Here is a 15,745-nt window from a genome sequence, read left to right as displayed (position 1 = left end):
AAAGAAGGACTTGTGGAAGTTAAAGTAATCTGCTTACACACTGTATATTAATTAAGTTTATTAACTGCCTAAAATTTATTCCATTGTTTACTAAAAGGAGTTATAGAGTAGCAGTAGCAGCTTCTGAAAGAAAAAGAGGAAATGCGTCAGAATTATTCAGATTCACAGCATCATCAGTCTAATCTGGGTTCAGAGATGACCTCTGCTCTACTGCTCTAACAGCAATAGCATGCTTCCAAACCTCAACAGTGAGATCACAGCTCTGAAACACTACAACTGCTATAAATAATACACCATTTTAGTTACGAAAGTGCAGCCATCTTTAGATTGTAAGAAGGTCTTGACTCTGGAATCGATGCAAAACATCACTGTAAAACTTCATATGGAATATGATGATTCCATAATTACTGTTAGTCTTCACTGAGAGTCTTAAGTATCGTGAGAAGTTGGTCATCCTCCTATAGGATGTGCTCATTTTCATCAGATGGTCAGTTTGATGGATTTAGAGCAGCTGCAGCAGAAATAATTCTGTTCTCATCAGTCTGCACTCAATGTTGTTGGTCATGGACCAATCAGACATACATTAATTGTTACGTTTAACAAATAGTCTTTAAACACAACAGGCCAGCTACATGCTGGAGCTCTGGATACAAACCCCCCAAAGCAACTAACACCCCAAAAAGGGCTCAGTTGCCAGGTCAACGATCTGATACCACAGGTTTTATTGCTTTCAGGAATGCACATCTGCCCATGCTACATTTGCCATAGGAAAGACACAATGCCTATAGAGATAGACTCTTTCCTATTCATTCACAGACAAACCTTTCTTTGACCTTCCTATCACACATAGCCCAGGTCATTGTGTACAGTATTACTGCATTGTATTTTAATTTTGTCTGTTGTATTTGTATTCGTCTTTCTACTGTTTTATGCATGTATTATGATAGATGACTAGTAGTATAACCCACCTATGTCATGCTTGGACTCTTTGAGTTCGTATTTTAATGATCTAAAAGATGGTGTAAATTAGATGTTGATATCTTTGCAACATGTTAGTGTTTTAAGAAACCTTAGTAGGTTTTGCATCAACACCCAATCGAATTACATATGCAAAATACCATGCTCACAGACAAAGAGTCGTAAACTTTCCCTCCAAAGGTGAAATTTACCATTGGTTCATGGACCTCCAGGAGGCACAGCCTCCAGAGAGCTTAAAGGCATCGACTCCTCTCTCTTTTCTCTCTCTTCTCTTTCTCCTTCGTCTGCAACATCTTCCGATTGCTGCCCGTGTGGAGGAACCCACGGGGAGCCTGAGCCGGCACAGGGTGTGCCTGGCGGGCCCGATAGGCCCAACACTGGCTCTCGACCACTAAGAGCCAGACACTTCCACTCAACTCCTGAATTCATTTTCATGACTCGCCTCAGTCAGTCAGTGGTTCTTTTAGAACCTAAGAAGATGAGCTAGAACTCTTCAGGACTTCCCTAAGTACGCGCCAGACCTTGCGGCCTTGTCTTTCCATTCCCCAAGGATCACAGGACTTCAGCTGAGTCCCTCTCAGCTCTTGGTTCTTCTTCACTTTCACGTGGGAAGAAACTCCCAGCCACCATTGAGTCAGAACATCTTTGGAATTCATCACTCTACAGACCCGGAAGAACGTGATTGCATGTCCAAACCCACCACTGCTCCAAACCATCTTTCACCAGAGACTGCATTCGGACACTTGTTCAACGACCAAGGCAATGCAAGTATCGTACATTTAACTAAACAAACAGAGGTTTAGTATAAGATGTAGACAGCACTGATGGTTTTGCTCAGGTGGTTAACTGACTCTTTCATAGCTTCATTTGCTTGTTTCTCTCTCTAACTGCTTCTCACTGACCATTCCCCCATGTATGAGTGACTTCATGTTTGTTTGTTTAGATTAGTTATGTGTTAGTCCTTCGTTAATAAACTATTGTGCACAAATTACATGAGTTTTGATTCTGATTCTGCCTTGCAAATTAATGTCCCTTTACGATTCCGATTCGAGCTACATGCTCTAATGCAATGGTACTTTAAGAAAGTTATTTTCTGTGGCCAAGAAAATATCATTTCTTAGAGTTGATATAAAGATTATACTGAATGTTCGCTGGGCGAACAGATTAGTTGATGGAAAATTGATTCTGCTACAGTTACTACTGGCAGCTGATACAAATAATTGTAATTAATCATAATTAATTGTAATTATTTATATACATTTCCCTTTGAGCTAAATCGTGACCGAAATGAAAAAGTGTTCATGAAATACCTCTACCTTCTGATGGTCTCTGTCACATGCATGAGCCTTAAACAAGTGGAAACTCTCAAGTTCCTCATTCGTGCATCTTTCATTCACACTTGTCACAGTGTCGTCAGAATCAGCACCGACAGTTGCAGCGTCTCCTTTTGAAGAAACAGGTGTAAGGCCTGCAGGGTCAACCACATCTCTACTAAAAACACTCTCATTTTAGCATGAATGGCCCTACATCTGACCCTTTATGTGGCAGATCTTGATTTGTTTTAGCTCAAATCTCCAAAGAGTTTGACCAATGCTAAATAGATGCAAGATCTCAAAAGACAGTCATTGTATCTCTCTCTAATCAAACACACCTGATTCATTCATCAGTTCATCAGTAGAGACTCCAGTGCTAGAAACATTGTTGAGGAGACTCCAGGAACTGGTTTGTGAATCACTGGTCCATGGAAATGTGCAGAAATACAGTATATGTGCTACTGTACATCAGATTCCTTATTCCTGCACATGGAGAGACACTTTTATTTATTTATTTTTTATTTTTTTTCAAAGCCAGGTGTTTGGATGGAGAACCCTGCTTTATGTGAAAACACTAAAATAAAGATTTAAACTAGATAATTAAACTGCGCCAATTAAACTAACAGTGAACTTGTAATCGGATTTCAGCAGACATTTACAGGGAGGAAAAAATTCAGGAGAAATTCAGTTCTAGAAACACTGTTAAAAAAAGAAGAGGAACTGTGATCTGAATGTGTGAAAATTCAGTCATCCATCCAAACTGGGTTCAGAGATGATCTCAGATCTGTGTGGGTTGAACCAGTGTGGTCAAATGAGTTCCCACAGCCAGCAGTAACACACTTCTGAAAACACTAGATCACGAACCACAACACAAAGGTCAAACAACAGCGGTGAGTTGGAATCGTTCTACAATCACGGTGAGTAATGGCTTCTTCTCCTGCTATTGTTATTTGCACTGCTTAGCACATGTACAGCTTATCAATCTCTGTCAGCAGTGAGGGATTTACATGTGATAAATGCAGGGAAATAGTTAGTCTGACAGAGAAGGATTCAGAACTACAGACACACATCCAACTTTAATGGAGGATATGTGACATAAATTCAGTAAGATTGTTATTCACGTTGGCATTAATGATGTGTCTGTATGATGTCAGACACTGTCATATGTGATGAGATACATAGCAGACTGTCGTCACTAAATGGCTGGATGTCTTAGTGGTGCCCGCAGAATAACATAGGTTTCATAGATAATTGGAGAAGTTTTTGTGGCAGACCTGACCTGTTGTAACAGGACTCAACAAAAGCATGGATAGATCCAAGTGCAGTGTTAGCAAACAGTAACATCCAGGGCAAGACAAAAGCGTAATCCAAAAAAATTGTTCAAAATACCAGAGAGTACAACAGCTGTAACTTGACTTGGCACTGAAAGTGCAGCTCTGACTTGACACCAGAGGATCAGCCATCACCTGTCTTGGTTTGGGTGTGGCAGACATGACAAGATGAGATTCGGATGAGATGACCTTGGAATGATGAGGCTCAGGCGTGGCAGCCATCTTGGCCTGGGACTCAGATGGGGCGGCCATCTTGTGAACTGTCTTGGGGAACTGTCTGTTGTGAATTTTTTTCTTAGAGACCAGAGACGTTTTGGATATCTTGAAGCAGAAGTTTCTCTTGATTCAGATACTTGCTGCGTAGTGCTGCAGTCATCAAAAAGTCGTCTGACAAAATCTCAGCACAGCAGAGTATATAGGTTTGAAGTGGGAGGAGTACATAGAGGTGGAATCAATCTAAACAATGCATGCAAATGTGGTTCAGGAAAGCAGCCCAGTAAAAGATTTTTCCCAGCCTTGATCTATTTAGCATACAAGTGTCATTCAAATGCATAATGCTAAACAAAAGGCACATGCTTGAATTGAATTCACACTTAACTTGGTTCAGATGTTCAGGAACTGCATAAAGACAAAAGGTTACTGTCTCAGGGTCTGGGCTGCCTGCTCTTAGACTGTCACAATATACATAACTTTCTCCGTTCATGTTGTTATATTGAACCTATAACAAATATGCATAGGGTCAGCATATTTTAAACAGATTCTTAAATTTGTAATCCCACACGGCCATCTTGTGAACTGTCTTGGGGATGGCGGCCATCTTGTGAGCTGGCTGTGGGAGGGCGGCCATGACAGGTGTAGGCTGAGGCTTGGCAGACATGATGATTGCAGGCCCTGGAGCAGCAGGCATGGTGTGAGCAGGCTTTGGTTGGGTAGGTATGACGTGAACAGGCTTTAGCTTGGCAGGCTTGGTGTGAAAGGGCGCTGGCATGATTTTCAATTCTGGACATAACATATAAGCACTTTGGTGTGGCAGATACTGGAGGATGGCAGGGTTCCTCATCAGCAATCCCCACAGTAAATGCAGAGCCACTCATCTGCAGAGCAAAGTCAATGTATTGTTCTAGCATCCAGTGAGGGGTCTGACATGGCAAAAAAACGTTTCTTGTTTTAAGCCAAAATGAAAAATGTATTTTATTGCAACATCATTAAAGTCCACCAGTTCACAAAACTCCATGACATATTCCTCAATAGGCCGGTTACCTTTGGCGAAGACAAAAGAGGTGTGATGCTGGATCCATGGTTGATCTGTGTCCTGAAAGCTGCTGGATCTGTGGGTGGTGAACTATTCTGTTACGGGCAGTGGTGGAAAGAGTACTGAAAATTTATACTCAATTACAATTACGGTAAAAGTACTGGTGTTAAAAACTACTTAAGTAAAAGTACAAATTGCTCTTCATCAAAACTACTCATACATAGTACTAATACATACTATATTACACATAGCTACATGGTATTTATTGAATTATCCATAATCAGACAAGATCCATATTTAAAAATAAATAAAACAATGTCATAAAAATGAAGTTGTAAGTCTTCATACCATTATGCGTTTTAGAATAAAAACACTTTTGTAACTTTGTAAACATTATTAACAGTGCTGTGGGATAACAAACAACTGGGCAAGGTCCTTACTACACAGACCTTACATACTAACATATATCATAACAGTTTACCTTCTGAACCTTTTGTTCAGTTTCAGCAGAAGCTGATTTTCAAAGTTCACAGAGTCTATCCGGCTTCTTTTAGATGTGAACAGTAGACCAGCACAGCTAAAAAGCCGTTCACATGCAGCTGAGGCAGGCAGAGCTGTATTTAACTTCATAGACAGCTTCTTGATGGCTGGGAAGGAGTGAAGCAGATCCATGCTGTCCAAGGCACATGCAAGATAACCATCAAGCTCAACTGGACTTTGCAACTTTGTGGAGAGTGGTCTGGAGAAAAAAAATCATCATCATCAGATGACTCTTTTTGCTGATGCTGACTTTCCTGCTCCGTGGTTTCAAGATGATTTTTCACGCATGTCAAGGCTGTAATTGGAAATACTTTAAATTATATGAATATAATACCCACACTTATTTGGATAATTAATTGGATAATGTAAATTTGAACTTACCAGCCTCTATTACATCAGGTTTGTCAGTCCAGGAGGTCTTGAACTTGGGTAAGAGGACTGCAGCATCACCCAGCTCTGGATCCTCCATCATCTGTCCAAAACACCTCTGCAGGCCATTTTGCAGGGCTCTGATAAGTGGCGTGCAGGTCTGGCTTGATGTCTCCAGCCTGTTGAGTTTGGACTGAAGCTGGTGGATTACTGGCAGCAGCCATCCCAAGTAGACGCTGGACTCTGACTGGAAAATGTTTGATGCTTTCAGCAGTGGTTTCATAGTGATGCAATACTCTCTGAGAAATCCCACTTCTGCAGGATTCAACCTGGCAGACAAAATGTGTATGATAAACAACTAGGCCAAATCATGACAACAGGAAATTAAAAGGAAATTAAACATTTTCACCTTGATTTCATCACATACACTCCTGATGGCATCTTGCCCCTTTTCATCAATGATGCGCATTTTCATCAATGATGAAATATGCCAAATAGTCTTAGTTTCCTTTCAGTGAAAGTATTGTCATGTGTGGTGAGACTGCACCAATGACAATACAGTATATAGGGGTGATTTTACCACAACATGAATTCCAGTCCCTTTGAATTGCAGTGATCCAAGCTTTTGGCAGCCTGTAAAAATATATAGACGTGCTGAGTGCAGGCTTGGTCTGTAGCTCACCCTTGTCCTCTACCACTTCACTAGCCAAATGAGATCGCCCAGTTTTGTTCCAAATGCGGTGGCATTTTGCAAAGCTTGAATGGAAAAGCCTTTTGTAGGTATCATTCATGACTTCTGCAAGGGCAGCATCTGTTGTTGCCACAAGATTTAGCAGGTGACATGCACATCATTGATGAGGGGGTAGTTAATATTTCATACCAGTGTCTTCATCAAGGATTGCACTTGCATCATGGTATTCAGTATGGTCACCTTCATCAAGAGCATTAATGTCTACATCTGTATTATTCTGTGCCCCAAATGGAAAGCTTTGACAAAGTTGGATCCACTATCAGTTGTGGTTCTTACAACTTTGTCTCTAATCTTGTACTGGCAATGGACATCATCAAGAGCAGAAGCAGTCATGTCAAATGTATGAGACCCTCTCAATCTTTTGCACACCAGTGCTGCAGATCTTCTTTCTAAAGAGTCTTCCTCAATCCAATGGCAAGTTACAACAAGGTAACTTTTCTGATGAGCCGAAAAACAATCTGTGGTGGTTGCAACAAATTTTACCTTAGCCAGTTCTGTAATTATAGTTTTCTTTAGGTCATCAGCAGCATCAGAGATTCTGCCATGGACAGTGGATCTGGAGATGACTTTAGCTTGCAGTTGCAAAGTTGTAATCAGCTCTTTGAAAGATGGCTGTTCTACCACTGCAGATGGCTGTAGACTTTCACATTTGAAACTGATGACAAGCTTGTCGACAGTTGCTTGAGGGACACGTTTGCTTGTAGCTGCTAACATCACATCTGGCAACTTGGCTTGCTTACTTGCTGAGAGTTTGCTAGCCATGGGCTTCCTGTTACGACATGCTGCTGTTATGATGTCATTGTACTGATCAATCTTAGATGGATGTTTGAAACAAGACAATGGAAAAATAACAAAACAAGGCATGAAACAGGGAAACCACTTGGTAGATTCTGCACAAGCAAAACAATACTTCACAACCTCCTGTTTGGCATGGCCCTCCTTAAATGGCTGTCAAACAGGAAGTCTCCATAGAAGCAGCAGAGGTAACAGACAGTACATGGGCAGACTTGCCTTCTAGAGGCTTTGCAATGTGTTTCTTTAGTCCGTGTTAGTGATGGCCGGTTTTGAAACACTGATTCATGAAGCTTCGAAACTTTTATGAATCTGTTGTTTCGAATCAGTGGTTCAGAGCGTGTATTAAATTGGGAAAGTAACATGATTTCAGAAGATTTCAGATTTTACATCATAACTGTTTTGAAATGTTCGAAAATTCAATGTTTCACCGCTGGGCAAAACACACAGGCAAAATATTAAACCAGTGTCTATAGTTTTACCTGATCTCAGATCAGTTTCATCAATTTGTCCACATTTTTAACAAAACATTTGAGTAATTAAAAGAATGAGAAGTAGATAATAGTCTCATACTGGTCTCTATAGAAGCTGTCCATAAAACAAATAAAGCAAGCCCTGCAAATTAATATAACATATTTTAAAAACCACGTCATACAGACACTTCATATTTATTAGTATTTTATTATTTGTATTGCATTTAACGTAGTATACTTTCAATAAAACATTTGCAATGGACTTTAAAAGCTGTTTTTATGCATGTTTTAGCTTGAGTTTTGGTTGGTCGGATGGTCTACTATTTCAGGTCGATTTTTGAAGTGTGGATCTGTGAACACTTTAATGTTGCCCTCAATTCATTGCGCTTTGGCAAAGGATTCAGTCCAGAACTATGAACACGAATAAAACAAATAAAACCTAATTATTGTGATCCAATATTTGCCTCGCATTTCAGGATGAAAAGACAAACAAACCAAAAGATAAACCACTCTTTACCTACGAGACTGTGTTATGATTTATATGACATTATTATTTTTATTGTGAGTAATGTTATTAGGCTTATCATTACTGCTGATCACTGTTGTTGTGCTATGATACTGTAATATTTACCATTATATAATCAGAGGAGTATAGAAAAGTTTATGAAAGTGTCACTCCACAATACAAATGCAAATGCAAAATATATAAATATGTATAGTATTTTTATGTTACATTAATTAGTGTTGTGGTTTATATACATGTTGCTGCTGATAGGTCTGATATTTTTGACACACCCACCAAATAAGAGAAACATATCTCAAACCCCGTTGCACATCATTTCCAGGAAACATGTCGTTCAACCCGAAAACTATAGCAAAACGTCGCCCACCGGTTTTAGCTTGAACTTGCCCCATGTGTTCTGTTCTGCACCAGCAGTTTCAGAACCGCAACCACAGAAACGGAAGTGAGGGGCCGAGTTTTTGACAACGAGATAAACACGGTGGAGAGCACGGTGAGTTGTCTTGAGTTAAATGTTTTTTACTAAATACTTCATTTGTGCTTTGATTTATCATCTTAATGAAGGTTGATTTTGTTGTCATAATTTGTTGTACAGTACAATTTTCGGATTGCATGTTGTAAATAGGCTTTGCTGTGAAGCTTTGAAGATGTTTATTATTCGTAAATATATTATATTATTATTCATAAGTTAATGTGAATTGTGTGGTTCTTTCATCTCTTGTAGAGATGAATTCAGAGATGTGACACATTACCTGAGCTGCAGCAGTGCAACTAATATATACTTACAATATGTTATTACATTACAGTTTTACAGTATACTTATTTATTTATGTCAGGCTTTACTATATACCGATGTGAATTAGGAAGTAGACAAACACTGCATATGTGTGATTTAGTTAAATCAGGAACAAGGAATTTTTTCTAATTTATTTATTAGGTATTTATGGAGATGATATTCTTATTTGATCCTGTTTTCCTGTATGATCTACAACTTGTCTGCTTTTACATCTGTAAGTAATTATCAGTTAAAGTAACTGACATTTATTATATTGTAGCAGTTGACATTTTAAGATTTCTCTGTGTTTTTTCTTCCAGTGTGACAGTCCAAACATACAGAGATGGTTTACTCTTATTCTTCTGGAGAAATTTGGGGTTTTCTCTGAAAGGTAGATTTTCTTTTTCTTGCCCACTATTACATTTGCAACCCCTTCTGACCAATTTAAATCAAACTTCATTTAAATAAATGTAATTTAATTTAATCATTTAAATTAACCAAGATATGTATGTTACAGTGCAGAAACTCGACAAGACGCCCTTCCAAGTAGAACAGACTATTCTTAGCAGCAGTGATGTATGTCTTAAATAACACACATACACACACATATGTGACCCTGGACCACAAAACCAGTCATAAAAAAATCATTTTTTTTAAATTGAGATTTATATATCACCTGAAAGCTGAATAAATAAGCTTTACATTGATGTATGGTTTGAATAATATAATAATAGGATAATATTTGAATGAGATACAACTATTTGAATATATGGAATCTAATGGTGCAAAAAAAATCAAAATATTGAGAAAATCGCCTTTAAAGTTGTTCAAATTAAGTTCTTAATAATGCATATTACTAAGCAAAAATTAAGTTTTGATATATTTACAGCAGGAATTTTACTAAATATCTTAATGGAACATTATCTTCCTAATGATTTTTAGCATAAAATAAAAATAAAAATAATAATTTTGACCCATACAATGTATTTTTGGCTATTGCTACAAATATACCCGAGTTACTTATGACTGTTTTTTAGCAGGGCCACATATATATCTTAACATAATGCATTTATGAGAAATATTAAAAACACATTTTTCTTTAATATTCTGCAGTGAAGGAACTCCCAGTGATCTGACACATGACAGAAGCTGTGAAATGGCTCCATTCCAACAAACATCTGCTCAGGTTGCCAGTGGAAAAACCTCTTTTCTTTATAATGGATGAAGAGGACAAAGAAAAGGCCTCAACAATCTCCTGGAACAATCAGAAACTTCCAGAGTGTCCTTCAAATGTCATTTTGTGTTCAGGGATGATGTGGAGTTATTTATGCAGGATTGTCATGGCAAAATGAGCCTAATAGTGTATTGTTCACTTGATAAACTTCAATTTAATTTAATTAATTTTAATTTGACCTCTAGCACTCCCTATTCTAATTATATTCTTAAAAAAACTTGACCCTTTAAGACTTGAACACTATTCGTTTTCTAACTGCTTGTTTTCTTGAAAACAACAACAACAACCTAACACTAGCTTATCTAACTAAATGATTTTGTATCTTTTTATTTATTATATAAAAAATAATTGCCCTATTCATTTTATACTATCTATTTTATTTTTTTATTTTTATATATTAACAAACATTAAAAAAAAAAAAAAAACTTGCTACATGTACTGTGTTAGGCTGACTGAGACTCGTCATAGCACTTACATATTACTCTTTAGTTGATTTTAATTGTTTCCATTGTCTTCATTTGTAAGTTTGGATAAAAGCATCTGCTAAATATATATATTTTTATTAATATTTTAATTTAATTATTGTATACATTTTGATTGTTTCTTTTAAAATTATGCTGCTGTTTGTGTTTGTAGGTGTTTAGTTTTTTTATTTAAATGTTTTAGTTTTCATATAGAAAAATGCATGATGCACATGTTCTTGACTTTGGAGTAAATGTTTATTTTGAATCTTGTGATTAAAGTATATTTCATAGAAATAAAGTATATTTCAAGTATACTTGCATAATATGAAATGAATAATTATATTACACAAAATTAATGTTTTAAATTGTTTTGAATGAACCATAATGTATAACATGCATACTTAAAGTATGACGTTTCTTGTGAAATAATAGCAAATTACACTTTAAAAACTTAGGTGGCGCTGCTCTGTTAAGAACGTAAGCTCCGCCCCTCACTTCCGGTTCTGTAACTGCTGGTGCTGTGGGTCTGCAGTTGGATATACTGTATCTCCATGCACATTTAATTCAGGCCAAGTCCCGCCCATTCAGACACAAACAGACCAATGGAAGCTGCATTTAGTGAGCAGCCAATCAGGTTGGACTGATGTCATCTCCACCCACTATATATAACCAACAGAGTGTGTGTTCTGCTGTCTGAAGATGAGACTAGTAACACTGTGACTGTGACATTCACACACAAACACACTCTTGAAAATATTCTTCCAGAAGTTTGTTTTTGTTGATTCATTTCTTTGGGCCCTTGAAAACAGATTCCCCTTCAGTCATTATTTAATTACTAATTATTTTACTGCTTTGAGCCCTAAACACTTTGAAGCTCTCAGATATTTGGTTGTGAATTAATATAAATCCAATATATATAATGAGTGAACAGAATAAAATAAGATTTGAAAAGAAGGACTTGTGGAAGTTAAAGTAATCTGCTTACACACTGTATATTAATTAAGTTTTATAGAAATTTAAATCAAATTGATTTGAGATGAATGTTGATTTTTAATTATAATTGGGATTAAAATCAGTTTATTAACTGTCTGAACTTATCCTATTGTTTACTGAAAGGAGTTATAGAGTAACATACAGCAGCTCAACAAGTGGAAACTCTTAAGTTCGTCATTCGTGCATCTTTCATTCACACTTGTCACAGTGTCGTCAGAATCAGCACTGACAGTTGCAGCGTCTCCTTTTGAAGAAACAAGTGTAAGGCCTGCAGGGTCATCCACATCTCTACTAAAAACACTCTCATTTTAGCATGAATGGCCCTACATCTGACCCTTTATGTGACACATCTTGATTTGTTTTAGCTCAACTCTCCAAAGAGTTTGACCAATGCTGGAGAGATGCAAGATCTCATAAGACAGTCATTGTATCTCTCTCTAATCAAACACACCTGATTCATTCATCAGTTCATCAATAGAGACTCCAGTGCTAGAAACATTGTTGAAGAGACTCCAGGAACTGGTTTAGGAATCACTGGTTCATGGAAATGTGCAGAAATACAGTATATGTGCTACTGTACATCAGATTCTTCATTCCTGCTCCTGGAGAAACACTTTTCAACTCTAATTAAATCACCTGAATCAACTAATCAAGGTCTTTCAAATTCAGGTGTTTGGATGATGAACTCTGCCTTGCAGAAAATCACTGAAATAAAGATTTTAATTAAACTGCACCAATTAAACTAACACTGAACTCATAAAAATTAGATTGCAGCAAACTTTTATACAGAGGAAAAAGTTGAGAAATTCAGATGTAGAAACAGAATGAGGAACTGTGACCTGAATGTGTGAAAATTCACAGCTATCAGTCCAAACTGGGTTCAGAGATGATCTCAGATCTGTGTGGGTTAAACTAGTGTGGTCAAACTAACTGAGTTCCCACAGCCAGCAGTAACACACTTCTGAAAACACTAGATCACAAACCACAACACAAAGAGACAAAAGACAAACATTAGTGCTTTAAAAATGCATGTTTATACACAACTTCATTTACACACTTTGATATTATGTATGTTGCACTTACAGATAAACGTCTATCTGTTACATAACTGTGTTTAGTCATTCTGGAGCCTCTAATTTAGTGATTAGTGCACATACATACATTTTATGCACTTTATACATTTTATGTCTACAATACATTTTTACACAAATATCATTTTCAACAATTTCTGTTTTGCTACTTATGCTATTTATTATTATTTTTTTTTTCAAATGAACTTAAACAGCAAAGTTTTACTTCCTGTCACATACTGTAACGGCCAAAACTATGTATTTGCATGCATTACATTATTGTGCAGTGTGCCCTTTAAGAGACTGATCACTTCACGTATAACGTGCACTATGTGGTGATGACGTAGAAGGACTACGTGACTGTGCCTGAGGACCACTATAGATGAAGCTCACTCTGTTTGCTTGTTATTATTTTCGTCTTTAGTTTTGTTTGTAACGCCCTGAAAGAGTTAATCTCTCATGTATGAGAGGAGCGCATTTGCCGTGTACCAGCCATTAAATGTGTGGGACACCACTCTTTGTCTCCCATCTCTTTCATTCTATTAACTTAACGAGTTATCCGGTTCAAAGTGTTACAATACACAAGTTCTCAAGTGTTCATAACCACAAGTGTGGATACTGAGTCGAACTAAATGTTGGTGTCAACGGCAGAGATAAAATCATTTTTGCATCATGACATTACATTTTTTTAATGGACCAATGACTTTGGAGGAGTTTGAAAAATTAAGGTTTCAAACATTTTTCAAAATGTCATTATTGATATTATTGTTATTAAAATCACCTTTATTTATATACCGCCTTTAACAATACAGAATTGTGACAAGGCGGATGTACAGTATTAAATAGGAAATAGTACATCAACAATGCAAAGGGCAACAGTAAATACTCAATTTTCAGGTAAAGGTAGTTAATCAAGTCGTAATATTAGTACGACTCAAGGACGGAAGTCAGTGATAGTGAATACCTTTTCAGTAACAAACCAGTTTTATCACTAATGAATTTTAATAATTTTATTTCTAGAATTTAACAACATGCAGAAAACCAATAAAAGAAAGAAGTGAAACTAACAGTGATGCAAAGAATTGAAGTAAATGTAGTTTGAGTAACAATATGCAGTTCTCACACTGAAGAACATGTTTCACAGACGCTGTTGTCTGGTTAGTGGTTATGGTTTGGCAGTTCATAGGAAATATAGAAGAAACAGAGTTTAACACAACACCAGTAACAGTCTGTGCTCAGCTCTCGAGGGAAGATTCAACAGATTGAGGTGTTTACAGAATGACTGCAGGTTAAAACTGCCTGAGCTGATCTCAGTTCTCACACTTCTCCATTATGACTGACATTGTGTCACTAAATAGCAGCATTTAAACACTCAGTCAGATCAGAGGAAGTGAACAAACACAGGAAGAGCTGATAGTATTTAAAGAAAGAGTTGTGAGCATATAATGAAGAGGAAGACTGACAGAAAGAGAAAATGGCTGATAAGTGTCATTTGTGTCTGCTGGGACTGATCATTCTCTCTTCACTTCTCACAGGTAAACAAATCTCTGTTTTCTCTACAAGACATTTAGTTTAATTAGTCTGGGAAAGAGTTCATTTCAACATGATCAGTTTATTCTTGTGTTACATAAAGAACATGCTGGATTATTACTGATGCAAGACAGATTCACACTCAAACATCTGATGCTGAATTTTTTTCAAAATTAAGAGTGTTTTTGTGTGTTTTTTTTTTTTTTGTGTATATATATATATATATATATATATATATATATATTTATTAATATATCACATAATAATCACTCAAATGTCCTTGTGTTTCAGGTACCAGTGGAGTGGATGATACTCATGTGTTCATCAGTTCTGGTGAAAATGTCTGTCTGCCCTGTAATAATGATCTTCGTGACTGCACATCAACTACATGGAACTGTAACAATAATTCAGCAGCAGTTGAACTGTTTGCTGGAGGGAAAAAGAAGAATAACATAGAGAGACATGAGAGACTGAGTCTGGGGTCTGACTGCTCTCTGAACATCAAGAACATCACAAAAGAAGATTATGGACTTTACACCTGCCAGCAATGGACAGTGAATGGACAAAAAAAAGGAACTGATGCACGTGTTTATCTGCATGTTCTTCATGGTAATTTTATGATTATGTGGTCAATTTAAAAAAAGTGCAAATTCTTCATTTAAACTCTCAAGATGATTGAAAAGTGTGTGATTTGTGTGTTATTTTGTGTTTTAGTCTCTTCATCATCCTCACAGACTGAGATCAGTGCAGGCAGCTCTGTGACTCTCTCCTGTCAGTTGTTTTCATATTCATATTCATATGCTGGAGTCTCTTGTGATGATTCAGGTCGTTCTGAGGGAATTCAGCTGTTCTGGGTGAATCAGGCTGGTGTTAATCTGACAATATCAGACTCCAGATATCAGGAATCAGCTCCAGGACACTGTATCATCACTCTGACTACAACACTCCTGAATGAAGATGACAACAGAGAGTGGAGATGTGAAGTTACTCACAGAAATCAAGTCAAGATCTCAGTCACATATACTGTCAAGAGTTCAGGTGAGAAAACAATCTCATCAATCATTTTTAGACCTTTATAATGTCAGTAACACTAATGACTTTTAATATCACTGAAGAAGAACAAACTGAGGTACAAAATCTTCTTTCAGTCTGACAAAAGAGAAACTCAAAGCTCTGCTGCAAACTAATGTATACAGCAGTCAAGTTTAACTGCTGTAAATAATGAAGAAACTGAAACTTGACAACAAAAAGTTTTGTATTTAATGTGATGATCAAAGTTAAAATATGATGGTCATATTCTACAGCAGGACTTATAACAGTGATTCAAGCTAAACTTAATGTGAGTGTTGAACATACAAAT

The 15,745-nt window shown here is 36.9% G+C and overlaps 1 protein-coding gene and 1 long non-coding RNA gene across 2 annotated transcripts in view; both read left to right on the top strand.

Moving 5' to 3' along the window:
- LOC127158680 (uncharacterized) overlaps positions 1-15,464 on the top strand; it is a 138,318-nt gene extending 122,854 nt beyond the window's left edge. Inside the window, exons 4-5 of the mRNA XM_051101716.1 lie at positions 14,677-14,994; positions 15,100-15,464. Coding sequence (XP_050957673.1) covers positions 14,677-14,994; positions 15,100-15,464 — 683 coding nt within the window. The remainder of the gene's footprint in view (positions 1-14,676; positions 14,995-15,099) is intronic.
- Positions 9,377-10,447, top strand: LOC127158684 (uncharacterized). Its single transcript, XR_007826240.1, has 3 exons — positions 9,377-9,485; positions 9,612-9,670; positions 10,213-10,447. It is a non-coding gene; the product is annotated as an uncharacterized LOC127158684 (long non-coding RNA).
- Positions 15,465-15,745: the final 281 nt, after the last annotated feature.

Source organism: Labeo rohita, unplaced genomic scaffold (assembly GCF_022985175.1).
Source record: "Labeo rohita strain BAU-BD-2019 unplaced genomic scaffold, IGBB_LRoh.1.0 scaffold_164, whole genome shotgun sequence".
Classification (NCBI taxonomy): domain Eukaryota; kingdom Metazoa; phylum Chordata; class Actinopteri; order Cypriniformes; family Cyprinidae; genus Labeo; species Labeo rohita.
The sequence above is the reverse complement of the archived record's forward strand: the minus strand, read 5'-3'. Positions and strand labels throughout refer to the sequence as shown.